At 49.8% G+C, this 22,500-nt stretch overlaps 9 protein-coding genes across 9 annotated transcripts; 5 read left to right on the top strand and 4 right to left on the bottom strand.

The window, feature by feature from the left end:
* Positions 1-1,137: 1,137 nt before the first annotated feature.
* Positions 1,138-2,750, bottom strand: CDV56_102355 (ribosome biosynthesis protein RRB1; the record flags this gene model as incomplete). Its single annotated transcript, XM_026755974.1, has 3 exons — positions 1,138-1,162; positions 1,217-2,483; positions 2,552-2,750. 3 exons carry the CDS (start codon positions 2,748-2,750, stop codon positions 1,138-1,140), a joined length of 1,491 nt encoding a protein of 496 aa, XP_026610796.1.
* Positions 2,751-3,414: 664 nt separating this feature from the next.
* On the top strand, positions 3,415-4,515 carry SPG1 (Spg1/Tem1 GTP-binding protein; the record flags this gene model as incomplete). Its single annotated transcript, XM_026756263.1, has 4 exons — positions 3,415-3,889; positions 3,943-4,235; positions 4,292-4,366; positions 4,417-4,515. The coding sequence occupies 4 exons, from the start codon at positions 3,415-3,417 to the stop codon at positions 4,513-4,515; spliced, it is 942 nt and encodes a 313-aa protein (XP_026610797.1).
* A 732-nt stretch (positions 4,516-5,247) lies between these two features.
* Positions 5,248-7,296, top strand: CDV56_102877 (uncharacterized protein; the record flags this gene model as incomplete). Its single annotated transcript, XM_026756496.1, has 1 exon — positions 5,248-7,296. One exon carries the CDS (start codon positions 5,248-5,250, stop codon positions 7,294-7,296), a length of 2,049 nt encoding a protein of 682 aa, XP_026610798.1.
* Positions 7,297-10,259: 2,963 nt separating this feature from the next.
* Positions 10,260-10,997, bottom strand: CDV56_103439 (CFEM domain-containing protein; the record flags this gene model as incomplete). Its single annotated transcript, XM_026757058.1, has 3 exons — positions 10,260-10,669; positions 10,727-10,865; positions 10,917-10,997. The coding sequence occupies 3 exons, from the start codon at positions 10,995-10,997 to the stop codon at positions 10,260-10,262; spliced, it is 630 nt and encodes a 209-aa protein (XP_026610799.1).
* A 1,682-nt stretch (positions 10,998-12,679) lies between these two features.
* Positions 12,680-13,399, bottom strand: CDV56_103697 (putative DNA polymerase delta subunit 4; the record flags this gene model as incomplete). The annotated part of the gene is made up of 3 exons (XM_026757316.1): positions 12,680-12,823; positions 12,887-12,954; positions 13,030-13,399. The coding sequence occupies 3 exons, from the start codon at positions 13,397-13,399 to the stop codon at positions 12,680-12,682; spliced, it is 582 nt and encodes a 193-aa protein (XP_026610800.1).
* A 1,901-nt stretch (positions 13,400-15,300) lies between these two features.
* Positions 15,301-16,625, top strand: CDV56_103960 (arrestin C-terminal domain-containing protein; the record flags this gene model as incomplete). Its single annotated transcript, XM_026757579.1, has 3 exons — positions 15,301-15,378; positions 15,437-16,321; positions 16,383-16,625. 3 exons carry the CDS (start codon positions 15,301-15,303, stop codon positions 16,623-16,625), a joined length of 1,206 nt encoding a protein of 401 aa, XP_026610801.1.
* A 1,079-nt stretch (positions 16,626-17,704) lies between these two features.
* On the top strand, positions 17,705-19,155 carry CDV56_104211 (tRNA-splicing endonuclease subunit SEN54 family protein; the record flags this gene model as incomplete). The annotated part of the gene is made up of 2 exons (XM_026757830.1): positions 17,705-17,820; positions 17,895-19,155. 2 exons carry the CDS (start codon positions 17,705-17,707, stop codon positions 19,153-19,155), a joined length of 1,377 nt encoding a protein of 458 aa, XP_026610802.1.
* Positions 19,156-19,668: 513 nt separating this feature from the next.
* CDV56_104399 (elongin C) lies at positions 19,669-20,052 on the bottom strand (the record flags this gene model as incomplete). The annotated part of the gene is made up of 2 exons (XM_026758018.1): positions 19,669-19,856; positions 19,926-20,052. The coding sequence occupies 2 exons, from the start codon at positions 20,050-20,052 to the stop codon at positions 19,669-19,671; spliced, it is 315 nt and encodes a 104-aa protein (XP_026610803.1).
* Positions 20,053-20,693: 641 nt separating this feature from the next.
* CDV56_104498 (SDR family NAD(P)-dependent oxidoreductase) lies at positions 20,694-21,721 on the top strand (the record flags this gene model as incomplete). The annotated part of the gene is made up of 2 exons (XM_026758117.1): positions 20,694-21,492; positions 21,564-21,721. 2 exons carry the CDS (start codon positions 20,694-20,696, stop codon positions 21,719-21,721), a joined length of 957 nt encoding a protein of 318 aa, XP_026610804.1.
* Positions 21,722-22,500: the final 779 nt, after the last annotated feature.

The following is a 22,500-nucleotide window of genomic DNA, read 5'->3' on the forward strand; positions in this document are numbered from 1 at the left end:
AGATACTATACTATTTAGTGCGCCTGGCGAGATGGCAGTAGACGAGGGAAGTATCAGTTGTGTTTCGTCAGGTATTGACGGGATCGGTGGAGGGTTTGAGACGTCTAGCGGGTGGTTGTCAATCACTGCATCGTAAGACTTTGTTGATTGTGGTATGAGTAGGGATGATATCTCCGGAAATACAGCTCTAGGTGTTGCTGGAATCTGTTCTGAAGGCGGTTGCGCTTCATCTTGAGAGTCTTGCAGCGCATCTGTCCCTCCCCATTCTGTAGAATCATCCGCCGATTCAAGTACAAACGTCACTGGAATCATTAGCACACCGTTGATGATTGGATAAAGGACAAGACACAATATACATGATGCAGGAGTCTTCACCCAAGTCTGATGCGGATCCCACACGAGGTCGAATTTCGACGCGGTGCCATGGCTTTTCTGATAGACGTGATGAACAGTTCTGAACCGAAATGGCGGATCGAGCCGACACGCACGTCCCAAGCGCGAACAGGGATTACAGGAAAATGCCCCTTTACGAATTGTGCACCGAATATGACGATGGCGACAGCGCTCGCAGCCCCTTCCGATTCTCATGGCCAATTGCGGGGTGGATGACGAGCGTTGAGCTCTGCGGGGACAAGGCAAGGGGCGGAGGGCAACATGGACAATGCCTAGTTGTCAGTCTGCAGGTCTAATATGAAGATTTGACGTCTGGTAAGGCTGTTCAACGGCATCAGCGAGAAAAGAATAGACCAGGAGAGTTCAAGCTGGAAAAGTCGCTCGTGTTGGAGTCCCGAGTTGCAAACCTTCCCCGCATCCGAGTAGAATACCCTGCCAATGATTGGTTCGCCCGCATTTCCCCAGAAATCCACCAGGACCACCACAGAATTAGGTATCTAGACCGTGGCTGGTCACATCGACAATCGCACGTTTACTCCACTAATCTTGAGCGCTATGTTGAGCCAGGGTAGTGTCACATGGATACAGATTCGTCGATGCAGTTCATAATCATTCATTCAATCCCGAGCTGTACTAACCCTATGTAAGAATCTATAAAATATGTTCATCAAATGACAGCAGTAGAAGATTGTTGGTATTGTCATTTTATAAGAAGACTGAGTGCCACATGCACATGCCAATTATTTACACACTGATAGTCTTGAAGACACTGTCGCAAGGAGTCAGCATTAGCTCATAGAACAATTTCAACTGAAGAACTTACCCAAATCCAGAGCTGCCTGTTGCCATAATGGTACCAGGCATTTGAGCCTGCCAATGAACCTCCTTGACAGACTCCATGTAATGAACGAACAACAGCTGGGGAGGCACTTCGGCCAGGCCGGCCTCGCGGCTCTCTTCTTCATCAAGCTCCACAGCCAGATCCCAGAGGGTGACGGTATTGTCGGCAGAACCGACAGCAACAACACTGTCGTCTGTGGGGTGCCACTCAATACTGGTGACGGGCTCATGATGGAAGTCGAAAGCTGCCACTGGAGATGCTTTGATCTGTGACGAGGGGGCGGACGCATTCGGCTTCCAGTGCCTCAGATCCCAGACAGCCCATTGTCCATCATCAGCACCAGTGGCAAGGAGATGGAACGTCTGCTTCGACCAGCTCATGACATTGACGTCCGCGTTGGAGACCTTGACGTCAACGGCGGGCTTGCGTGACTTTGACCGCACGTCCCAAACTTTCACGCTTCCGTCGCTGCTGGCGGAAGCAAACACATTTCGCTCATTTGGTGACCATTGTAGCTCTTCGACCGAAGAGGTGTGGCCGGTGAATGGCCGGGTGTCTGTGACCCAACCTCCTCCTTCAGTGCGGGTTGTAACGTAGATAAATCCGTCGTTGTCACCAGTCAACAACTTTCCAAGGGGCTGGAGTGGGGACCAGTCCAGAGCGTAACCCTCGGACTTGTGCATGCGCAGGGTCGAGAGGGGCTTGGAGGCTGAAGGAGGCAACACTGTGCCAGGGACGTCGAAGCTGGTCAGATAAGGAGTCACATCGTGGATAACAACCTGGGAGTTTTCGAGCATGGTCGCCGTGATGGTCTGTGGCGGCTTGGAGTAGTCGGCGGACTGGGAAGGGGTTTGGTGTGCGCGGATTCTGTTTGTTGTTGATCCAAGTGGAATGCTCTTCGACTCGAGAATCGGGTCATCGGAATCATCATCTGAATCCGAATCACTCTCCGAATCTGTCTCGTTCTCTTTCTCCATCTTGCTGAGACCGCTCATCTTGATCACCAGCAGTTCGTTCTCCTTTGCTCTTCCTCCCGCCGCCTGTGTACCAGAAACTGCGTAGACGGTCGCAGGGTATGTCTTTCGGTTGTCGCCCAGGGAATCGCGCACAATGTCAAATGAGAGACAAGGCCATGGTGTGCTGAGCGTGTGTAACATGTCGTATGTGGACGGATCCGGAGACAGTACCTCTCCAGGAGCTAGTTTTGTTCTTCCAGGGATGAATGTCTGTTTGTCTACCTCCATAGCGTCTGTTGTCCATCGCATCGCAGTCAGTAACGATTCGAGCGGCTCATGAAGCAGAAACCGGCTCACAGACCTCTTTCCTCTTCCTCGCGCTCTGCATCAGGTCTTCCATCGACACCAGCTTCCAAAATCTCGTCCTCACTCTCGAATTCGTCCTCGAACTCATCCTCGAACTCCCCCGCCTCGTCCGGAATGGCATCGGCGACCGGCCGCTCTCCAGCCTTCAGGGCAGCGGAGTGCTCCTCAGACGCGTCAGCAGCTCTTTTGGACATTTCTGTCGTAGTACTATGATGTGATATCCCGGTAGAAGTGTCCACGAACCAGTCGTGCGACAGGATGAAAAGACGCTTGATGGGATATCAATGGTTAGGGTTCAGGAACTTTTTTTTCTTGTCCAGAGATTGAGGTGGGATATGCGCTAAGCCTATCGCGGATTAGCGTAGATCGGGCGCCCGCTTCAGTCTGGAGCTGGGTTGACCGACCCGATGGCATTGCCATCCCAAGGGATCTCAGAAAACCTCGTCCATCTCGATTAAAGTCCTGCTGTTCTTGTCAACTGCTAGTTTGTGGTCCGAGCGCTGCTTGTCTTTTCTCAGTCGTCTATTCCCTTGCTTACTCGTCTGCTGGTTCAGCTACCGCCCACGTCATCTGTTCCAGCAAAGGCATAACAAAAACAAACAGAAGCTCCATCGAGTGATCTTCCTCCTTCGAGTCATTGTTATCAAACCTAAAATTCAAATCGCCGAAGTATTTGATCTTCAATTGCCGAACCGCATCTCATGCGGCTTTGAGAAGCCTGCCTTTTACCGGCATTCTGCAACTAGGTCAGTTTCAGCTTCCCTCGTGCTCCCCGCTCTGCCAGGCGATCGGAGAATTAACGGAAGACGTATCACTTCAGGTCGTGGAGTCATTCCTAACCAGCTTACAAATTGCGACATGGATGTACCGGAGCCTATGCCTGGTGTCCCGGATGTCGCAGAAACCGGTCGCCAACAGAACCTTGAGATGGCTGGCTCGGAAGCAATGGGACCTCCGGAATTTCACAATGGATACAGCAGCGACTCTCGTGCTCATTACACCTCACACGCTGGCGGTTTCGATTCCCCATCTGCACGTGAATCTCAAAACCAAGAGAACGATCAGTCTCAATTCACCGCATCTCCGACATTAACCCAACTGCCACGACCGCCGTCGTCATCGAGGCCAGGTTCCGGATTGTCTAGCGGCCCTGAACAGCGACAAGGAATTTCGCAAACCTCTCAAGATGTCAGTCAGAAACAACCATCCCAACCGACGAAGAATAGTGTGGTGATCAAGGTTGGAATGGTCGGGGATGCTCAAATTGGCAAGACAAGTTTGATGGTCAAGTACGTGGAGGGCAGCTGGGACGAAGATTATATCCAGACCTTGGGTGTGCCGCTCTTCTGGACTGCGTGCTGGACATGTTCTGACTGTTTTCGACAGGTGTAAATTTCATGGAAAAAACAATCTCCATCAGAAACACGGAGATCACGTTCTCGATCTGGGATCTTGGCGGTCAACGCGAATTCGTCAATATGCTTCCCCTTGTGTGCAATGATGCCGTCGCTATTCTGTTCATGTTCGATCTCACTCGCAAGAGCACATTGAACTCAATCAAGGAATGGTACCGCCAGGGCCGTGGATTTAACAAGACAGCTATTCCTTTCCTGGTCGGCACCAAGTATGACCACTTTGTCAACTTTCCTCGAGAAGATCAAGAAGAGATTTCAATCCAGGTAGGCACGGCTGACTTGAAAGATCTGGTCGAACATGTGTGCTGATGCCTCCTCAGGCCAAGAGATTTGCCAAGGCGATGAAAGCGAGCTTGATCTTCAGCAGTACCAGTCACAGCATCAACGTGCAAAAAGTATGATCTCATGGACATATGAACTCGAGCCGTACTAACGGACAGTGTAGATCTTCAAGATTGTCCTTGCCAAAGCCTTTGATCTGAAATGCACCATTCCCGAGATCGAAAACATTGGCGAGCCTCTATTACTCTATAAGAATGTTTGAACATAACGACCGCAACACAAAAGTGGTACGATTGTCATGTATATTGGGATGAAGTGACGTTCACGATGACCCGAAATACCTTTGCTCGTCCTTCTTGGGTTGTAGAATGGGTGACCAAGAGGGAGGTCAAGCCGAGATCTGCCTGTCGAATTCTCCTACTTTCTCTGCATATTCTGCACTCTATGTTCCTTTTGTTCTTTTGTGTCTTACTTGACCGTTATGCCGGAGGGCAGGCCTGTTCTGGAGTACGATCATCGGAGCCGGGCTTTTCTCTTCTTTTCTCAGTAACCCTTCTTGAGTCTATGCTGAAGTCGATGGTTCTATGTTTAAATAGGTTAATTACATGAAATGTTGAAATGGCACCCTTGGATGGTATGGATACCTCAGGCACCAGTCACTTGTGGAGTCAAGGTGGGGAAGGTACCTCAGGCTCCAGTCTGGCAGTCAGCCTTGCGAGCCTTAAAAAAACAGTAACAGGGGACCGCAGCATGGACGGCCTATAAATATCTTTCCGCGTCTTCAGGACATTCATTCTTTTTCTTCCCTTCGCTTGGGATTGGAGTATTTTGGATAGTGTCGTTGGATGCATTTTCCTGCTTGCGTCCACGGCCATTCCCAGTTGCCCGCCTCGGTTGTTAGTTTCACTTTCGCTTACTAGCTGCACTCAAGCCGTGGCGTTCGTTATCTTATTGTCACACTTGGATATATGTATTAATCGAAGAAACCTGAGAGATGTCCACCATTCAGCAGCGTATCGCGGCGCTGGAGCAGGCTCAAGCTGGACAAATCGATAGTCCCGCACCACCGTTTGTAGGATCGCAACCGACACCATTCGCATCACGACCACCTTCATTTCGGGCCAAAACAATCAACAACCCTCCGGGCAACGGCCACGGTTCTGTCATTGAGCGCTCGGTGATAGGCAATGAGCCAGCAGCACCCCCTACACCTGCCCCTCGACCGCCATCAACAACGCCGTCGATCACCCAGAAACCCAAGGCGCCCCCGCCGCTGCCAACACGGAAAGCTTCCAATCAGCAACTCGCGCCTGCGCTGCCACCTCGCAGGCCTTCAGTGAATTCTATCGAATCAGCTGCGTCAGATACGTCCCGGTCAACCGTATCGACAAGTGCGGCGAGACCTACAGCGGGGCGATCATCTTCCTCGAGTGGATCTGGGAACGTTCGTACGGTGCGCGCACCTCAATATGACGAGGCAGAGTTACCTGTCCTTCCTCCGAGAAGAGAAGATGCGAAAAGTCCCAAGGCGCCTCCACGGCCGAAACCGACAACTACACAGAGCAGAGAGAGTCCACCACCTCCATTGCCTTCAATAAGAGAGCCGCCGTCTCTTCCATCTGCTCGGCCTGCCTTGCCCATTCGTCGAGCGTCAAGCAACAGCAACCTCAAGACTGGTGATGCATCACCTCGGCCGCCCCCGCGGCTCCCCTCGCGAGACGGTCAGGGCCAGTCGCCAATCGCAGAAGTGGAAGCCAAGCCGGCGAGGAAGCTTCCCCCGCCTCCGCCTTCGGGCTCTGTTCTGGGCAAATTGCAACAATCAGGTTTCGGAGGATTGAACAAGACTGTGCCCTCGGAGACACAGAATGGATCACCGCCTCCAATCCCTATTACGTCAAGACCAGAGAAGCCGGACCTTTCCAAATTACTAGCAACTAAACCGCGTGTTCAGCCAACCACTACGACTACGGGTTCAACGGCAATGTGCTTGAAATGCCGAGACTTTTCCGGTCCTGACTCGCACGCCGCCAGGTTTCCGCGAGAGACTCTCCCGACACATGATCTTGCCTGGCTGGCCCGCGAGCTTACAGCCCCATTCCCTTCACCGACAGACAAGGCTAGAGCTTTGTTCACCTGGTGTCATCATAATATTTGCTATGATACTGCGGCATTTTTCAACAATTGCGTCAAGCCATCCACACCGGCCAGTACTCTTGCATCTGGTCTTGCCGTGTGCGAGGGCTACGCGGGGCTCTTTGCAGCCCTCGCAACCCGCGCTGGATTGGAAGCGATCGTGATCTCTGGCCACGGCAAGGGTTACGGCTATCAGCCACTGGGACCCGGGGCCAGTATCCCCCCTTACAGCGCGGGCCATGCATGGAATGCAGTGCGGATCGACAATGGGCAATGGAAGTTGATTGATGTGTGCTGGGGTGCTGGAGTGGTTCAAGGACCGGGGCAACCATATCAGAAACTCTTCAACCCAACCTTGTTCACCATGACGAATGAAGAGTTTGGCATCAAGCACTTCCCGGGGGTTCGAGAACACCAGTTTCGGGACGGTAGGCCAGGGATGAGCTGGGAGGAGTATATCACGATGGACCCGCAAGTCCCGTTTGGCATTGAGCAGCCCCGGACTTTCGGCGACCTACAGCGGCATTTCATTAACGAACGGAGCTTCTTACCGGCTCTCAAGCAGATCTCTGTCCACCAGCCGGGACCGCTTCGCTTTCAATTCAGTCTCATCTGTGAGCATTTCACGCTGGAGGGTCACGGAAAGGTCAAGCCTAGCTTGTTTTTGCTATTGACGCCCGAACCCATTCTGTTTACCCATGTCCGGGGCAATGGAGGCGGGGATTATTGGTTCATTGATGTCGATGATCCCAGGACACTGGGCAGTGCACCGGGCAAGCTGCAAATCGCTGTGCTGACAGAGTTTGGCGATCGGAAAGACTGCAGGGGGCTGACAGTCGAAGAGTATCGTATGCAAGCTGGTCGGGTTCGTATGGCGTTCGCGTTTGTTACAGAATGGGAGTTGGTTTGATCAGTACCGGAATGCAAATGGTCATGTTTTTCCCTAATAATATACCCCAACTTATTCATATTACTTTTCTTCCCTTATCCTTTATGAATGATTCTTTGATGCACAACTAGATAAGCGGCCTTTGGAATTTATCTATCCAATCCACTGTACTGCTTCCTTAGGTAGGACTAGTGGAGTAGAGGCTCTACTAGAAACAGGCGCTGATATCCAAGCTAGAACAAGTATATATGGCAGTACTCCTCAGAAAAGGGTATTATGTAAATATCTAGTAAGAAGAGAATCAATAAAAATCTTATAGACTGACCCTTTATTTATATTATCTAATGTCGGATTCAGGGATGCTCCCTTTACTCGACTTCTACCGTTCTTATGTGATTCTTTTACTAATTTTATATGAACGGTTCTACTCCATCCATGGATGGATTCAAGGAGTACTCACCGGGACCCCCACCTTCAGCTTCTCCAGCTTTCAGTCTCCACGGGGAACTCCACGCAAGATTCTAGGATTTCTCAACAAATAACTAGATCCCGGACGACATCTGGCCTAGAGGTGTACATACTGAATCACTGATCCGACCATGTGCTGAATGCAGTTTCGTGTCCCGGACCGAGTGACGCAGGTCAAGAAATCGGCGAATTTGATTAATTAAAGACCCGGCAGTTTTCAAGCCGAGGCCGAGTTAACAAAAGGAAGAATCCAGGGATCGAGAAATTGAGTTGGCGCCCTCAAACCTTGTGGCGGCCGTGCTGAGGGGTATCCCAGGGACGAAGAGGAGAGTTGCGGTTATTCGGTTAAATGCAAAGGGGCGATGACGCTGTGGCTGCGATCTTAATAAAGATTACAAAGAAGATCTTGGTTGATGTCGTTTCGTCCAGCATCAGAGCTGGTCGAGAGAATGAGATAATGGCTTTGTGTGGTCAGCTGTTTTGAATTTTTGAACACCATTCTGGGGTACGTAGCTCCCCCAACTTTATTCCAACGTCCGTCTTTTCCCATCCCACCTTCCTTCGCCAGTATCATCTCTGGATAGAGTATTTCGGCGTTTCTATGCTCCAACACTCTCCGTACTGCTTATTTTGATCTTGAGATTGATTGAATTGAATAGCGCTTTTGCGAAGACGTCTACTCATCAGGACAACAGACTCACGCTCGTTTCCCTACGTAGCATCCTAGAAAGGAGGAATTACTTCTTCCGGAATGAATTCTAGACATAACAAAACAGTTCATTATTGCCGTTAAACAGGTAATACACCCCAGAAGCAAGTTGCAACATGAAGCATCTATGATCGGATGCTGCCCGCTTCATCGGAGTCTTCGACGCGGCATCCCGTTCATAACCGGATATTCGGAACGCAAGGGCTAGACTCTGCTGTCATTCACTCCGATGCCTTTTCTGCAGATTGAGAAGGTTTGCGGAAATAGAGACTCAAAGCTACACAGTCTACAAACAACTTCAAACTGAGCAATTCTGGAGTGGTAGACGGGGCACTCAGTGAATCGCCAGCTTCTATCATGTCTAGACTTCACTACCTTCCACTTGCTCATAGTCTCTTCTAGCCAAAAGCCTAGGCTCTGACATCATACTACTGCTCATTCAGTGACGTGCAAGATGGTCGGCATTCATGAGGCTTACATAAATTCTGATCATTCAATCTACACTGTAGCTGACATTCCAGTTTGAAGTGAAGGAACATTCGCTAAGCGAGTTGATCTCGGCAATTAGCCTCGGAGCGTCGTCTATAAGTCCCCCCCCCCCCTCTCCCCCCTTCTGCCCTTGGGCTTCTTCCCTGATTCTCCTTACAGTCATTTCGTTGTTCGTGGCTGGCTGAGCACCGCATCTCTGAGCCAAAGGGATATTTCCTATTGGCCATAGAGACCTTGAGTCTTTTTATGAGATCGTTTCAAATTTTATGGCATTAGGAAGCGTTCCATGCCTTGTGGTCTCATTTAACTGAGACCTGTGACGACTCCTCGCTGCTTTGGCCCATACTGGAGGCCGCGGACTACGTAAGTATCCCTTTTTTGAATGTCTGAAGGAGTCCAAAGACTAATAAGTCATTAGAAACTTATGGCATTCTTTGCCTCGCAATGCCTCGAACCACTTTGACTTGCCATTCGTATAGACGCCGGGGTCATATAGCCGCAAATTGCCCTGAATATTGTGCTGTATGCAATGTATACAGTCATCGCTGCTGTACACTTACCAAGGTCTACTTAGTCTCGTGGAGGTGGAATCAGACGTCCTCGTGGACTAAATGGATAAGTAGCAGTGACCATAGAACCCTGAAGCAGTGAATATTGTGCATCAACTGGTCTTCTACCTCCAGGCCTCGTTGCATTGATTGCGGCCGGTTTGACTCTGACGGCAACCTTACAATCATTAAATGCAGGACTCTCCTTTCGAGGATTTGTCTGCTGCTTTGTATAGTTGGGAGGTGTTAGATAGACTATTCCATCAGAATGTGACGTCCAGTCAATTTTGGATCTTGACAAGAGAATTGTCGGGTAGCTCAAAATTGGATTGAGTTGGATGTTCTTAGGGCATGAGCAACATGTGATTATCAATTTTGCCTGTACAGATTTTGACCTCCTTATGCTGGAGCTCAGAAGCAGTGGTTATCGTTAAGATTGATATCATGTCTAGATCATCTGATCATGTTTGCCTTTCTGAAAGAATTCTCTCAAGTGTGGACTAGGGAATGGATGCAGATCAAGCAGCACATTGTAGGGAGCATCCAACTTTGTCATTAATATTCTTTCCTTGTAAAGAGTGTGATTATTGGAGAACTTTTGTCGGAGCCCTATGCTTAGCAGGCAAGAAGTACAAAATACCAGAAACTCAACGCATCGAGAATCATGCAACCATTGAAATGACTATTAAGTATAGATATACATTCGCACGAGTCTCCCGATAGATGCCCGGCTCAAATCCTACTCACGTTGTCTCATCGTTTATCTCTACCTACAACAAGTAGAGAGCAGCGGCCGCCACGGCAGCAACACCCGCGACATTGCCCTTGTTGGAGCCGGCATCGTTGGACAGACTGGTAGTTGCGGAAGCACTGGCGCTGCTAGATGCAGAGCTAGATGAGGTGTGCGTGGCCGACGCAGAGCTAGACGAGTGATGGTATGAGCTCGCAGCCGATGAGGAAGATGGGGTAGAAGAGATTGCCGACGAGGAGGTAGCAGAGGTCGAGGCGCCAGTGGAAGACGCAGTGGATGAGGAGCCGGATGTGGTCTGAGTCACAGTCTGGGTTGTAGACTCTGTAGTGGTCGTTGACTCCGAAGCTGTGGTGCTGGCAGCGCCGACCGGAGGCACGGAGATTGGGTAACCAGCGGCAGAGCACTGAGAGACGACGGCACTGGAGACAGCTGTACAGATTGTCAGCAGTTGTCTCGATGGATGTTTGTGGGCTGAGGCAGACTTACCAGACTGATCGGCGACGTTGCAGTCTTTCTGCACGCAAGGCGTGACCTTCGAAACAAGCTCAGGCTTCTGGCAGTGGCAGGCGAAATCGGTCAAGGACGAGCATCCATCATTGGTGAGGGCAGAGACAAAGCAGTTTAGCTAATGAGAGAGGTTAGCCTCGGTGGTCATGTTGATGACTTGTACACTTACAGAGCAGTTCGGGACATCCGGTAGCTGCGCACTGACAAGGCCAGCAGCTAGGAGGGCGAGTAAAGCACGAGCAAAGTGCATATTGAATGTCAAGTGATCGAATTAATCCAGAGGACAATATTGGACAAAAAAAGATCAATTCAGAAACGACAGTATAAATGACAAGATACTGAAAGAGTGAAGACTGTTGAATGCAATTTTGTACAATCCAGGGGAAGGAAGCCTTTTATATACCTTAGTCCAAGCCAGGACGGTTGCACCAGATCCTGGACAGCTGCATCACATGCTGCAGTTCAGTCTTGAAACCTTTGGGGGTCATGATGATCGACAGATCCAGAGCCAGTTGACCACAGCCAAGCTTGACGTCTGCATGTCAAACTTCATCTTATCATTCGTCGCCACTGGGTCTGGTTTGCGGGAAGCTTGTGTAACTCGCACTCGTTCGAGGACACTGCCCCCTTAATTACTCTGATGAGTTCTAAGCCCGAGGTGTGTTACATTGCTGTGCACTGTTGAGTGTAAGTAAGGAGTCTCTCTCAGGTATTGCAGCAGGGTAGTCCGAAAACCCCTCACCTTCTACCATAAGCGTCAAGCATAACAGAAGGTGATCAGGCCATCCATTAATTGGAAGCATTTCCAGGAGCAAAATTCAAGAATACTGCATGGATAGATTCTTACCAGGAGAACAAAAGCACCGAAAGTTCACAGGGATAGGAAAAGCGAGAAACCAGCCATCCAGGGTAAGGTAGCATTGCATGAATCATCAGCCTGTCATCCAAGACGATGCATCCCACAAATGGGAGAGAAAAGCTTCAGCCAAAAAGTCAAGGTTGATACTCGGTGCAGGAGATTGAACAGCTCAGGTGCGGGGGAGACAGATGATCGACTCTGAGACGCCAGAACTTTTTCTACTCAAGCATTAACAATTAATGTCTCACTCCCGCATAATCAAACAAACTGATGGACACGAAAGTCTAGAAGTACTTGATACCTGGCGGAGCTCCACAGGGTGAAGTTCAAGATCGGATACTGAACTGGCTGAGATTAGCAGCGAGTAAGAATTGCAGCCAGAGTAGACTCAAGGAAGAGTTTGGAAGGAAGAGCTAAACAGGCTTTATTTGCATTGTGATGACCCTCCACGAGACAGACGGAATAACAAGCAAATAGGATTTTCATCCTTGACCTGGCCAAACGGACTGGTGCTTGTGTTCGATAATGCATTAGTACTCTGCGCTGCAGATCACTTCTTATGGAAGCCAATGCACAACCCGACCTCAGGTGAGAGTCTTGCTGCGTACGTACTCTGCGTAACAACATTGGGAAAGTGGCCACAGTAAGCTATTGCTTCCCGCAAGCTCAGAAACAATTGAATTAAAAAGCGGTCGATAAGGGATCGGATACAGACATGGAGAGAAAAGAGCCGGGTTCATTAGATGTTTTTAATAGCTTCCAGTGCCACCACAGAAAGACTCGAGGATACATTGGCATCAGACTTTCGTACGAAGGAATTTCGAGCCAAAAGACATGACTATATGTTCGAAGTATCCCGTTACTAGCAGTGCAGTCGACTTAGCAGTGTGATCAAACCTAGTAAATCAGCAAAAGAAAGAAGAAGCTCCGTGTCATGAATTGATTCCTGTCGATGTATATTCTGCATAATAGACCGAACGCCCTGCTTGGATTTAAAACCCCAACGCCGATCCAGTACCTCATTACCCTCCCAGGTCATGGTATAAATGATAAAAAATCCCATAGAACGAATCTCAAGACAGCAACTCGTCGACATAAGCTCTCTGCTTCACTGTGTACTTCTCCTTCAGCAAAACGGCAAGGACTTCGATAGGAGGGTTAAGTTTCAGCATATTCGCACGTCTCCAGCGCTTTAGTCGAGCAATTCCGATGCATGGCTATATGATGTTAGAGAAGCTCTCAGCGCCGAAAGCGGCAAGTAGTAAATATAATAGACATACCCCATACTGACTAGACAGATCAAAATGTCTCAGTATCTTCTCGTGCAGCGAAAGATCTTCCTGGTGGACTGCTCATCAGGAGTATCGTGAGCATTTCCTTTCCCTCACAAACTGGTTATCAACATCACAATCCGCAAACCCACCTCGAGGCCCCCTCCTCTTCTCCTCTTCCTTCTTCCAATACCGCTGCAGCTCCTGTTCTGTGATCTTGATCGCTTTCTGATCCTCCTCGGACAAGGGTTGCCGGATCTCCTCGCGGGCTTGCTGTCTGACGGCGAGCTCCGCAACGTGCGGCTTTGACGGCTCCGAGGGGGCGACTGGTACTTGCTCCGGCTCTGAGACCTCCTCGGTCGAGGTGACAGAAGCTGAGATTGGTTCGAGATCTTTGGTCTTCTGAGATCGTGCCGATGTGGCCGATGGCTTGGTGACTCTGGACTTTCCACCGAACGAAAGCGTCGACTGACCGGAGCGGGAGGCGGCAGTGTTGCCTCCGCGGCGACGAGTGGTAGGCATATTCAATTGATTCCGGGATATGTATGTAATATCTGTATTGATATAGGCCGTTTGAGGCCCTGTTAAAGTCTGATGGGTTGTTGCACTTGCAACTTGGAGTTTGTGAGATGTGGTTCCGGTGGATGTGGAGAAAAGCGATGTCATGGTGGGCGTTGCACATGGCAACCGAACCATCAACGATCAACCACTGGATGGAGGTACATAGTACTTTGATACTTTTGTGCCCCTGAGAATATGAAACTGGGGGTAAGTTTGGAGTACAGATGGCCCTAGACTCGGATCTTCCGCAATGTGTTTAAAAGGGAATCCCTAAATCGGTTATCCAATGCAGGTACATACATGATCTCCAGGCCCTAGACTAACCTGGCACTACGTACAGCTCTAGGATCAAATATAGATCTGGTAGATACTCCATGGTGCCGAATGTTCATCTATCATACTCTTGCCCCTTTCATTATTTATAACCACAAAAGAGCAAGCAAGTTGAAAGCTCACGTTGACTGTTGCATTGGGCGCAGATCCGTAAGCATTCCTAGAGAGGTAGACAGATATATTATCATGTTTCCGGCCCACAAATTGGTACCAATGCTGTAATTGGCTAGGTCTATACATTGCCCATTCAGTCCCCGACTGAGTCTGGAGATAAGCATCTAGAATATGAATGAATAAATCTTGAGCCTTCTTCGTCTTAGACGGAGGTTGTTAAGACAGCCGCAGGTCGGTCACAGCCTTCACACGGTCAGAAAAGCCTAATGCAAATCCCGAGTAAGGATAATCTACAAAACTGTGTGTTTACTTCTAGAGATGGTTGGTGATGATATCCCGAAATCCTTGTTTGATAAAGAGAATGGTTCCGGCGCTCACCCGTCGTCGCTAACCGTGGTCTGATGAGCGATTGTAGTTGATGAGAATCCTTTAGCCATCACAGTAATTTGAGCTGACGTGGATTGTGCCAAGTCGAAGCAACGATGGGGGCTGAATGCCATGTCGGTTCGGTCAGATCGTAGCTGATGACTGTGGAGTTGGTATCCAACAAGGCTATGACGTAGACCACTGAAGAGGTACTCTGTTGGATGATGAGCGGCGGCATCGACAGCGAACGATTTCTTGGGCATCTGAGAAGCCTCCAGTCCCGGCGGAGGTGCAAGTAAACTGTTATAGCGGCTAGTAAGGTAGTATGATGTTTAAAATCGCCTGAGGCTCAAACTGAGTTATCGGTGAGTTCCAGGGTCCCCCGTTCCATAACCTTAGACAAAGGGAACATCAATCAACAATAATGGGTACATAGTCAAAGAGTAACGTTTTCTCAGGAGTCGAGTCTGAGGCTGAAAGATAACCGTCCAATACTCTGCTTTGAAAAGTCATGTCATAATCTAGCCCTCGTGTTGGATGCCGATCGTCGCGAATTACAGCGAAGCGAGGCCTGGGGCAGTTCTGTCTGTCGAGTGTCGAGAGGGAAGCAGAAGTCCTGGACTTAGCCGCTGCAAATATTCCCCATCACTCTCCTCCCCCCACATCGGCGCCAATAAACAAACCGCCTCTGCGACCTCTATGGCCACTCAAATCCATCATCGCTAATACAATACAACTGTCCGTCCTCCTGCGATTGACTCGCCGTCCCCATACCGAAGCTACACACAGTATCGACGAGCAGCTTTTACCGCCTACTTTTGAATCCGTGACTGTACCTCCTAGAAAGCCACAGCCGTTCAGTGCACCTGCGTCATTGCAAGACCCTTGGCGCAGATGCGATTAAGCGGGACAGCCTGATCGTCCGTGGTCTCTATGAATTGTCAGCGGAAACCGACGTCCCTCGAGTCGCATAATCTCCGCAACAACCCCGGAGCGCATCCCTTCCAACCGCCGCGTGCCCATGGTGGTGCGGGTACAGCACTCTCACTATGGCCGCCTTCGTGCGAGTGTCAGGCCCGCCGAACGGCAATTTCCTGATCGGTTACCCTGGTATCTCTGCGACTATGGTAAGCGCTGGCCCGAATGGGTGTGTGAAACTGTGCGAAATTAACGTTTTGATTGCAGCCGCGAATTGAAGGTAAAGTCGAAATCAGACCCAGCATCGGCATCACCGCACCCGTCAATGTATCCCTCGTGACCGTATCTCTCCATCGCCGCGAGACGATACACCCGTCAGCGGACTCCGTGACCAAGAAGCATCTTGCGCCCCCTAGGAAGGAATTAACTGATATCGTCGGCAAGGAGATGCTGCTCTTTCGCTGTCCAGCCGGCCGAGAATATGAGGAAGTGATATCCATGGATTTGCCTTTTGTCCTCTTCATCCCGTTCGGACGTGGTGGATCGGACTCTTCAAGACGCGTTCCTCCGGCCAGCCTGCAGCTCCCCAGTCGCACTGCGGAGACATACTACGAAATTGTCGTGACGGTCCAGCAGGGACAATCGGAACAAAGGAAGTATGCATTTCCGGTCCCTATCTCACGATACGACACACTATCCACGTTTGGAATGTACAATCGCCCCGAATCGGCGGAACGAGTAACAGATCACTTGGTGACTCTAGGAATATCGTTACCGCGATGGTCCTACGGGCCTCTCGACCCCGTCAGCGTCTACGTCAAGCTATCACCAAATCCGGACTGGATGACCAAAGCAAGGAAAGTCACAATCAACAAGATTACAATTGGTATCGATGAGGAGATCATCTACAACCACGAGGGCGATGAACCACAGCGCAAGGTCAAAACGCTGGTCAAACGAACAGAACCCATTGGCGTGAAGTTGCCGCCTACCGGCTTCTTGACGAACTTGGGCTTGGTATTTCCGGCAAAGGATCTCCGAGATGCAGAGGGAATTCTTCCTAGAGGTAAACCAGCTTTTCCGACTTATGCTGTGAGCGGGTTTACTACTACAGCAAGTCTCTACAAAATTGAGTACTATTTGACAGTCAAGGTTTGTACTTTTACCCAGCCAACTCAGGGCAATTATCGAATCCCGGCTTACCCAAGTATAGGCGCATTTGACGTCTGCACGAGACATTGCGATTCGACAGCCAATCGTCGTTTGTCCTCTTGACCACGCGGGGTGCAAAGAAGAAATGGAAGCCATCGAGCAAGCTGCTCGAGATGCAGTTCACGTGAACCCAGATAATCCTATGTTACCACTCCCGTCTATTGTACGGCCCAATGATCCCAATGCCCTACGACATCTCGGAGTGGCAATCGTTGGAAACCAGAAGAAGCCACTGATCGATTGAGAAATGGCTCGATTTCTGAATCCATGACATTTTCGAACTAGACTAGAATATCTGTGGTCTGCTTAGAAGTCCTCTACTACCTCAGCCGCCAACCACCTATGAGAGAGCCGAAGGTTCCCAATCATGGCGGTACAACCTGCTTTAGAAGCAAAGCATGGTCATGTTTTATGAATGCATGGGTCTGGAGTTTGTCTTGTTGCATGTCATTCAGGGTAGCCTTTCCGTTTTGTTGTTTGTTAGGGCGGGGAAAACGAGGTGTTTGGTCGGCTTTGCTTGTATCTTGGGAACCGTCGCCGGTGGAACACTCGCTTTTCTCATATGGTCCTCTAGCCATATAGTTCAATATAATATGTAAGATCTATGATGCCGGAATGACTGAACATGGCCTAAGGTCTTTCACTTCACTCAGCTCCCCAGACTGACTTGATGAGGACGATCTCCAGGAAACCACTGGCTTGGGTCGAACGTTCCTTTCATGCCGACAGACCACGCTGGACTCATCCACTTGTCGCATGTGGCGGATCCGGAGAGACACGAGGTTGTTCTTGATCAACGGAAATTCGCATTCAGCGTCAATCAGACCTGAGACATTGAGAGTGGTAAATCATCTCCCAAGCTCCAAGAACTTCATCGCCAAGCTCAGGGTATCCGGGTTGACAGCAGCAGACTTCTCTTTTCTATCGTCTTCGATCTCATCCAGGCACTCCTTTAGTATCTTCAATATATTCTGATACTGTTGGGAGGAGGCACCAAAGGTATTGAGAGCGTTGGTGAGGTTTGCGTAGATCTGGCTGAGGTTAGGAGGTGCCTGATTGATTCTGTGGTTGAGATATACCTGATCAAGTATTTCGTTATAATCTGTAATAGCAGACTCCATGGCATATCAGAATCCGTCTCTTAAGGGGAATGCAAAGGGGTTCCATAAAATATTATCAATGGACGGCTTCCCCGCGATTCGCAGTCGGCGAGCGGAACTGATAAGCTTGAACCACCGAGATTTTTTTATCGCAGATCGATATCAGCTCTCACCACTGAACAACATACTCACCTCAGAGCCAGGGGACTTATTCATACCGAAAATGGCGGACATGGACGAAGATGTCGCTCGTCTGCCCTCAAACGACACTTCTACCCACATCGAGACCGACCTGTCGGACGAAACACAAGACTTTCGCATGCTGAACCACATTTCCTTGTCAGTATTGCTTCGCGACCCAATTAGCCTACTAGATGTCCAGTCCAGCTACTAAACTGCATCAATGCCCATAGCCTTGCAGATCCATCACAGTCTAGCCTCCCCAAACGAGGAGAGAAAGACTTCGAGCCGAACCCGACCGAATTCCAAGCTGATGTCCTCGCCGCCTCACGCAGGGCTATGCACAATGCCCTCTCATACCCCCGACTCCACCACCCAAAGCACAAGATCGTAGGCGTATATGCGCCAGACGGGCCCGCACCGCCGTCGATAGCGCCCGTAGCGGAAGATGAAACGCAGAAAACCGAGTTGAAACCGGGAAAATCAGCGCTGACGAAGCTGGGCGTTCATCCGGAATCGTGTGTGTACGTGGCCAATCCGAAGGGCCAGTTCTTCAAGACGATGGGCCAGGCGGATCGGTCGAATAGGGTGTGGTTGCTCCCTGAGGAGGCGCTGTACCTGCTTGAAAGAGGGAGTCTGGAGATTCGGTGGCCTGTTTCCGCGACGGGGTGTGGTGATACTGGGGATGCGGGGGACTCGGGGATTCCAATGAGCTTGCAGGCTGCGTATGCATGTTTTATTGGGCGCGGTGGATTGACCATCGATAGGTTTACGGTTTATACGGGATTGAAGCGTTTGGGTTATACGCTTACTCGGGCGGTTGGGTGGTATGACGACGCGGAGGAACCCAGTGTCGATTCAGAGAAACAGGAGCCGGTTCGGGTCGGTGCTGGTCTAGCAGGGATGTATGAGCGGTTCATGAAATGGCTTCAGACTCCAAGTCTTGGGACTGCGACAATGCCCCTTGTCGGTGTTGGAATCCATCGCAGCTATAGTGAGTCGGTCATGGAAGCCCTGATGTACAAACCAACTAATTTTTCAGATGATATCTACCGCAAGCTTTCAATTATACCGTGGCATGATCCTACAGTCCCTCAAACTCCAGCTCAACGAACAGACGCTCCCTTCCGGGTTGTCTTCCATGTATATAAACCTTCAACGCCCTTCCGCAAGTCTGCTCCTCCCGCCCCCGATTTCAGGATTGCTGTCGTCGACTCCCGCACTCATTCTATGCCCACACTGTCACAGCTGGGCGCTTTGCTCGAAAGCACACCGCTAGATCCGCCGCGAGGCGAGAAAATGGACAGACAGCTCTATATGCGGCTACGGCAAGGGTATCGAAACGTCATTCTCGCCGTTATAGACCAAGGTGTTGTGAGTTACCTGCGAGTTGCGGATGCCGCGTTTGGGAAGGAAAAGCTATACGAGAACAGAGGCACTCCTCAAGGAAATAAGTTAGGAAGATTTTCGAAACCGAAACCAAAGGGGCGATGACCAAACACTGTCCCCTGCATCAGCAACAACCACCCTGGATCACGGATATCGAAGGAGCATGTTTCCCCTGGAATAAAGCTCTCATATCCATGGAAAAATGGATGAGGACTGAATAAAAGGGAGATGACTGCTCTGCCATCATCTTTAGATCGTCCGGCCATTGAGCTAGGACCGGACGGGATGCTCAGATGGCTAAGTCGGTGGGCGAGTGCCAACCTCTAGAGCAGATGCTCCATGACATGGGAAGAAGGAGCACAAGGCTGCCTCTGCCGATAGGTCTGCTTAAGAGACAAATGTGTTCTTTTTCGTATGCGTGAAGGATACCTAGCCCCCACCGAACGCATGGTTCATTTCTATAGAAGATACCTAGCCACCAACTCCGGTTGTTGAAACAGTCATAATCCATGCATTGCAGAAGTCGTTGCCTCATGAATCGTGAAAAGAGTCCAACTAGAATCCATCAGTCAAAAGGTAGAGGCACAGGTCAACGACCGTAAACATACTCCCCACCTATCAAGTATCCAGATAATCAGCCGCCATCAACAACTCCAAGCACAGCTCCGGAGGAATATCCATATCGGGCACATTGGTCTGGCTCTTGTTCTTCTCGTTGTAACAGAAGTACTCGCATACTTTCTCGAGAACCACCCCGCTGATGTTTTCCAGCACGCAGCGACCTGTTATTGCCTCGGAGAATTTACCTGCAACATAGTGAAGAGCATGTCAGTTTCTGTTCCCGCGTGTAAGAAAGGTGGACCGATCTGTCTTACTCGAAGGTTCCAGCATGCGTCGTATTGTTCCAGAGACGCAGGCTGTACTCCGCGGGATCACGAACTCGAATCCGTCGCCTGATACCAGTGTCACATACTCGGAGGGTGTAGATGATGAAGACGCCATATTGGAGGTGATGAAAGTGACTGGAGTTGTAAGAAAGGATTGATGACCGGGGAAAAGATGAAACGCGATTTGTCTTCCCACGTGGTCCGTGCTGAAGCTGTTCCGATAACGATGTGATCTCATCTTCAACGGATCACCATCCAGTTCAGCCCTAGAGATACATTGTTTGGGAGGATATGCTATAAAGACTTCAATTTCTGAATTTTGGACTCCCAAGGATACTTGTATTACCAATCAAGCTGATCTGGAGTTGATCTGAGTCGAGTCTAGAAATTGAACTGATTTTGTTCTGGCCGATAAGCAGTCCAACAGCTCCTCGGTTGTTCATGGAGGAAACAGGCCGGATTCATCATAAATCAATACACATAGGAAAGATCTTTCTTTTGTCTTGACGAAAAGACCATCACCGACTCATGCCTATGTACCATACACATATTTTGCGTTCCCGCTTCCGCGGCGCCGCAGCATCGACATCATTCACATTATGCCCTCAAGCACAGCCTGCTCATCAAGCCACGACCAAGCTTCATGCACCTACTTTATTCGCAAGGCCACTCATCCGATGGTCATCGTCTACCGCATCCAGCACTGGTGGTAGTCCTTCTTTCAGGTCTTCGGACCGACTATCTGGTCGAACATGTATGATCACAGGCGGCACATCCGGCATTGGATTCGCCATTGCAGAGCGATTCCTCCAAGAAGGTGCCAAGCGCATCATCCTCGTTGGCAGATCCCATGAACGGCTTGTCAAAGCTGCTTCCAAATTGGAGGCGCCAACATCTGTGAACACTTTCGCTGCCGTCGAATCACGCGGTGATAGCATCATTCGCGAAGTAGCAACTAAAGCACCAGAAACAGATCAACAATTACAAAACAAAGATACAGAGACAAAGTCACAAGGTACACTGATTGAGTCCTCGAGTAAAGTCAGTCTCCTCGTCGGTGATGTATCAGAAGCCGGGACCTGGCTGCGCGAGTTGGAGAAGGCAATGGTGAGCTCTCCGGCCCAGTCTCGGATGATGGTATCTAACACCCCCGAACAGCAACCGGTAGACATCCTCGTCAACGCCGCAGGCATCTCCATCTCGAACATCCTCGCCAAAATTGAACCAGACGATATCTCCCGAGTTCTTCGCACAAATCTCGAGGGCGCAATGCTAGCCTCGCGAGCTCTCGTCCGCGCCTCGATCCGCAGTCGGATGAAGAATCGCGGCACCTCCAGCATCCCTGAAACACCAGTCCCCTCAAAATGCATTATTAACATTTCTTCCTTGCTTGCAATCAAGGGAGGCACCGGCGCGGTACCTTATGCTGCATCCAAGGCTGGCATCCTTGGACTGACGCGCTCGTTAGCTGTGGAAGCTGCCCATTCCGTGAGAGGCGTTGCCGTTCGTTCCAACGCGATAGTTCCGGGGTATATACAAACGCCGATGATTGCTGGTGAGTCGAGTCCTAGCGGAGACGTCGTGTTTGTGACCATTCTTGAACGAAGACTAACGATATGACTGCAGATTTCAGCGACGGCGAAACCTCCAGACTGAAAGACAGTGTTCCTCTTCGGAGGTTTGGTACTCCGCATGAAGTTGCTGACGCTGCTGTGTTCCTGGCGCAGAATGAATACGCGAACAACTGCGTCCTCAATCTAGACGGTGGTTTGAGCGCGATCTGATGGAAAGACGGCACAATATCTACGTAACGGAGTGAGAGGCTATATACCTGCTATAACAGGCCGGGCTATTTTTACGGCTCGAGAGGATACCATGATAGACTTGGTCGAACTATGGCGCCTCCAAGAAATTGAAATAATGTGCCATGCGCAAGTGCCAGCGGGGCAGTAATTGATATGAGGGTCTTAATAAGGACACACCCCTCTACCTTAAGGACACCCCCCCTACCTTAACGACACACCCCCTTAACATAATCAGTTAGAATTAACGTCATGTGACCCCCACCGGTCGCTATAATCCTAACTTTTTGATTTACCATACAAAATTAAGAGATAGGAAAACTATAAGATAGGCTTTCGAAGCATTATTTATTTACTCATACATTAATCAGAATTATATTATCCCTGTTATTTCTACTGGAATACCTTTATATTCACTACAGTCTGCAAGCTGCTGATAGGCAATACTGTAGATATAATGGCAGGCCGCAGGAGCCTGCTGCCTACTGGCTTGCGGTAGGGGCATGATTTCTAGAGCTAGCATAGTCTATAGGAGCAGCTATCTTAGTATTATAGACTAATCTTTTAGCATATCAAAATATGAAGTGATTACATTGTATCATTGTGATGCCCTACCGCCATGCCCTACAGGTTGACCCTAGCCCTGGCGCTTGTACAGTTTGGAGGGTCACATGACGTTAATTCTAACTAATTATATTAAGGGGGTGTGTCGTTAAGGTAGGGGGGTGTGTCCTTAAGGTAGGGGGGTGTGTCCTTAGGGT

The sequence above is a fragment of the Aspergillus thermomutatus genome (genome assembly GCF_002237265.1).
Source record: "Aspergillus thermomutatus strain HMR AF 39 chromosome Unknown NODE_277, whole genome shotgun sequence".
Taxonomy (NCBI): Eukaryota; Fungi; Ascomycota; class Eurotiomycetes; order Eurotiales; family Aspergillaceae; genus Aspergillus; species Aspergillus thermomutatus.